General features: G+C 39.0%; 1 protein-coding gene across 3 annotated transcripts in view; it reads left to right on the top strand.

Annotated features, from left to right (window-relative positions):
• The window catches only part of Glrb (glycine receptor beta), a 102,884-nt gene that overhangs the window by 70,459 nt on the left and 27,120 nt on the right, over positions 1 to 5,305 (top strand). For all 3 annotated transcript variants that reach the window (XM_029556754.1, XM_008854306.2, XM_008854308.3), the window contains 2 exons: positions 4,228 to 4,457; positions 4,566 to 4,648. In XM_029556754.1, the coding sequence (XP_029412614.1) occupies positions 4,228 to 4,457; positions 4,566 to 4,648 (313 nt within the window). The remainder of the gene's footprint in view (positions 1 to 4,227; positions 4,458 to 4,565; positions 4,649 to 5,305) is intronic.

Consider the following 5,305-nt stretch of genomic DNA (forward strand, 5'->3'; position numbering starts at 1 on the left):
CTTTCAGAATTCTGTCTTTGTATTGTACATGTAGTTTTTTTACTATGATGTGTCATGAAGAGTTTTTTTTTTTCTGGTCCTGTCCCTTTGGTGTTATGCTTCTTATATTTGTATGGCATGTCTTTCTTTAATTTTGGGAATTTTTCTTCCACGATTCTGTTGAAAGTCTGGTCCATGCCATTATCTTGTGATTCTTCTCCCTCCTGTGTGCCTATGACTCATAAGTTTGATCTTTTTATGGTGTCACACAATTCCTGCATATTTCATTCTTGTGATTTCTTAAATTTTTCATAATCTTTGCTTGACTCCTCTTTCATCCACTTTATCTTCCAGTCTTGAATACTCTGTTTTCCATTTTGTTCATCCTATTGGTGAGGCTTTCTCCTGTCGTTTCTAATTGGCTGAGTGTTTCACTTCCTTCTTCATTTCAGCCTGAGTAGTCTTCAATATTTCTAAGTCTTCTGAATTCATTCAGCAATTTATCCCTATCTTCTCTCAGTTTTTTGATTTTTTTTGGTGTTCTTTAAATTCACTGAATTCTTTTACCATGTTTATGATTGTTCTTTTCAGTTCCATGTCCTGCGTTATCTCTAGTGGGTTCTCATTTTACTCCTCTAGAGGACTTGGTTTTTCATGTTATTATTTTTCTTTGTGATTTTGACGTGAATTTCTTTTGTAGTTTCTGGTTCTTGTGTTAGACTCAGACTTCAAGTTTAGGTCTGCTTCTTTTTGTAAACTTTATGTGTCTGTGGTTTACCTTTTGGGCATGAAAAGCAGGTTCGTCTAAGCTTCCAGTTCTCTCTTTTGATTTTATATTGGAGTGGCCAGATTGCTTTTGTCTTCAGGAGTTCCCACAGAGGCCCAAGTCAAATGAGGATCAGATGCTCTCAGGCTTTCTCCTAAGGTCTGGATCCCTCCAGGAACAATTTTGACCTCAGGAATTTGGGGGTTGGACTGGCCTGGGAGCCTGGCCCAGGAAAGATGCTGGTCTAGGGCAGCTGGTGGCCATGTCCCCCAGAGATGCAAAGGAAGATGGAGCAGGAAGAGGCTCCAAGGACTCCTGGGGACTGCGCTGAGGAGCTGGGTTGGTCTGGATGCAAAGGACCAGGAAGAGGAAAGGTCAGCCCCTGTGTCCCAGAAAGAGGCTGGAGGGTTCTGCAGGCCCAGGGAAGCAGAGGGAGAAGCAGTGCTCCTGGGACCCAGAGAAGGCATTATGTTGGTCTGGATGAAAAGGATCAGGAAGCAGTATTGGTTCCCCAGCTGTCTGGGGCCCCAAGACAAGGAATGGGGCAGGGCCCAAACCAGGAGGAGAGAATGGTGAGGGAGATGGGAGGGTAAATGAGGCTGTGGGAGTCAAGGTGTGGAGAGAGCAATGGACTTACCCCAGAGGCCTGCGGGTAGCAGAGAGGCCTGTGGTGGGTCCTGCAGACCCAGGGAAGAAGAGGGATGTGAGGGCAGGGCCAGGCCCAGAAGCAGTTCTCCTGGTGCCGAGAGAAGGCATTACATTGGTCTGGGTGAAAAGGATCAGGAAGCAGTATTGGTTCCCCTGGTATCTGGGGCCCCAAGACAAGGAATGGGACAGGACCCAACTAGGAGGAGAGAATTGTCGGGGAGATGGGATGGTGAATGAGGCTGGGGCAGTCAAGTTGAGGAGGGTGCAATGGACTTACCCTGGAGAGAGGCCTGCAGGTAGGAGAGAGGCCTGTGGTGGATCCTGCAGGCCCAGGGAAGCAGAGGCAGGGAAGATATTTTAAAAATTAATTTACAGTTGAATATCATTGAATGATCAAGATGACATCAAGTAGCTTTCCCACATGTGTTCAGGTAAGGTACAATCATTCAAATTTTATTAGAAAATGGCAGCCTACTGTGCATTACTTCTGAAATGGAGGTCATGCAGGGCTGCATGGAGTAAATAACACATTTTACCAGGAAACAACAGAATATCTACTGGGGGCTTAAGCTCAATTGTGAACTAGTCACAGTTATATTTAGATATTGAACAATCACATAACTCCCATTTTGAATTTCATGATTTATGCATATGTTAATGTAGCTATATACAGCAGGTCTTTGTATTCTGGATTCCAAGACTCCTTTGCTCTGAGTCCACATTAGTTTGGTGTAAAAAATATTATCTTCTTTTTCAACTGCTGCTACTGCAATGACATGTTCAGATAGCTCAGATATGTTTACATAGTCCACAACTGACTTGATGCTTCTTTTTAATTTTTTTCCTTATTTTTATTTTATGTATATGAGTGCTTTGACTGAATATAAGTGTACCTGTGTGTGCAGTGTCCACAGAGGCCAGAGGAGGGCATTGAATCCCCTGAATTGGAGTTAAAAACAGTTGTTATCTGACATGTGGGTGCTGGGAATCGAATCCTGGACCTCTGCAAGAACAGCCAGTGTTCCTAACTGCTGAGCTGTCTCCCCAAACAATCTGCATAAGATTTTCAATATTCAATTCATATGTTGAGTTTTTAAAACATATTTTAGTTTGAACTGACATATTAATTGTTTGTGTTTATGATGTACAGTGTAAATATATTTGTAAAATATACAGTGATTATATACATGAAATTGCACAGCTATCACATTGTTGTATCAAATATAGGAGGGAGGTAGGTGTGTAGTGCTTTTGTATAGTTCAGTAAATGTGCCTTTTTATTCAGTGTCTTACCCTTCTCCACATACTGAACAGAATTGGAATAGATAAACCAGATCATAAGAATAAAGGTGTACCAGAACTCCTACCCCTCCTCCTTTCTCTCTTCTTTGAAACAGGCTCTTACTCTGCAGCCCTGCCTGATCTAGAACTCATTATGTGGACCAGACTGGCCTGGACCTTGCAGTGATCCTCCTGCCTCTGTCTCCCAAGTGCTGGGATTGAAGATATACACCACCTTGTCTGGTCTGGTCTGAACTCCAGACACATAGGCAAATATAATATACTTAAGATAATTACACATGCTCTTTTGTTCATATTTTTAGAATTATCAACAAAATTGCTGAATTAAAGTTATTGAACATAGACTAATACCTGACTAAAATAATCAACTCTTTACTGAAGCTGGGTATAAAGTATCATTTATGAAATTTGCATCCAATTTAGTCTTTTTTGGGTAATCCAAATCTCATTTTGATACATGTCCTGGACTGTATAACTCATGTGTAGTCATGGGTAGATTTTCTCTAAACATCCCCAACAATATACAGCAGCCCTTGAATCCGTGGGCTCTGCATTTATGTGTTTAGTATCTGCAGATGGATAGTATTTGACCAAAAGTTCCACTGCCCTGACCCTGTACAGACTATTATTTCTTGTCACTGTTCCTTAAACAATATAACAACTACTCAAGTGGAATTTAGATAGTATTAGGTGTTATAAGTCATCTGGAGATGGTTTAAAGTATGTAGGAGGATTGCATAGGCTATAAGTAAACACTAATACAATTTGTATTAGTATTAGATCCTGGCCTCCACATGGAGTCCATGGAGTCCTGGAACCAAATACCAGTAAATACACAGAGGCTACCTGTGAGTGTGTATGTATACAGTTTTATGTACAGATATAAGCACTTACACACATATATATTATTGTTTAGTTTTCTATATACCAAAAGGAAAATACAAACAGTTTCCCTATGTGTCCTATGAATTTTTTTTTTTTTTGGTCTTTTTGAGACAGGGTCTCCTTATAGCCCCAGCTGTCCTAGGTAGACCAGGCTTGGCCTTGAACTCAGGGATCTGCCTGCTTCTGCCTCTCAAGTGCTGGGACTAAAGGCATGCACTACCATGCCTGGCTCCTATGTATTCTTAATTCCACCCTATTTTTGGGGCAGGGGGAGATGATGCTAATATTTAACAAATATCTTTAGATGGTTCTAACACCTAGTCATGTGGAATTATTTTTTTTTAATTTATACAGATAAAGCTATTACTGAAAAAATGCACCATGACACTGGAGCTGGAACATGCTATGGGTAGCCATGGAAAGTATTAATTACATACAAGGGTCTTTCTGTCTGCTGAGAGGAGCTCTCAGTAACATACCTGTTATGATGTAGGTTCATATTGGAAGAGTGGAAGTGTGTTTGCTGCTAACAGTTACAGCATTTTTTTGTTTTAAAGATGAAAAGGAACATACACATGCACATCTTTATTCTTTTTAAGTAATTAAAAATACAAGAATGCGGACATGGTTTTATTTTTTTTTCCCAGGACTATAGAGTTAACATTTTCTTGAGACAGAAATGGAATGACCCCAGGCTCAAGCTTCCTAGTGACTTCAGAGGCTCAGATGCATTGACAGTGGACCCCACAATGTACAAGTGTTTGTGGAAGCCTGATTTATTTTTTGCAAATGAAAAAAGTGCCAATTTTCATGATGTAACCCAAGAAAATATCCTTCTGTTTATTTTTCGGGATGGAGATGTCCTTGTGAGCATGAGGTACCCTTTCCTTTTATATTTGATGCTGTGCATTTATATTTCCTTTTCCAACCAGTGGACCACAGAGATTGGATTCAGTGATTCCAGTTTCTCCATTTCTGATTTCAGGCTGTCTATTACTCTTTCTTGCCCTTTGGACTTGACTCTGTTTCCCATGGATACACAGCGCTGCAAGATGCAACTTGAGAGCTGTATGTAAATTAGGCTATAAATTATTAAGAGAAAATGCTTATGTCGAGACAATATAGTCTACCATATTATATAATTCTGAAAAACTACTGTGTTTGGTGATACTCATTCTGATAATCTTAGGGAAAATAGTTACAGTTTTACTATGTTAAGTTGTATTGTGATACATCCTTTGTGGCTGTGCACGTCGTATGCTAAAGGCTGCCCTTATTTGAATTGGTAATACAAAAAAGGTATAGAAAAAGAGGGTTTTCTCACTAGAATAATCACCCTTATGTTAAAACCATATTCTCATAGTAAAAATATTCTGTAAACCCAACCAAGTATGCATTTTCTATGACTGTATAGAACAATATATTATTATTTTTTGCAAATTATATTTTTCATGTTATGATCACACCTTTTTCAGCTTATAGTATTTGTAGCAATAATAAAGAGGACAAGAAATTGAGAGACAGTTGAGGTTATGGGAGGAGTTAAAAGGGGACTGGGAGGGATAAAATTATGCAAATACAATACTTGTGTGAAATTCTCAAAAATAAGAAAGATATATTATAAAATTAAAAAAGACATACTAAATATAATGACTTACATTTTCTATAAGATATATTAATTATTCTTTATGATGATTGTCTTTTGAAAATAAAAATAGAAAAAAA

The sequence above is a fragment of the Nannospalax galili genome, unplaced genomic scaffold, assembly GCF_000622305.1.
Source record: "Nannospalax galili isolate Female #2095 unplaced genomic scaffold, S.galili_v1.0 scaffold305, whole genome shotgun sequence".
Classification (NCBI taxonomy): Eukaryota; Metazoa; Chordata; class Mammalia; order Rodentia; family Spalacidae; genus Nannospalax; species Nannospalax galili.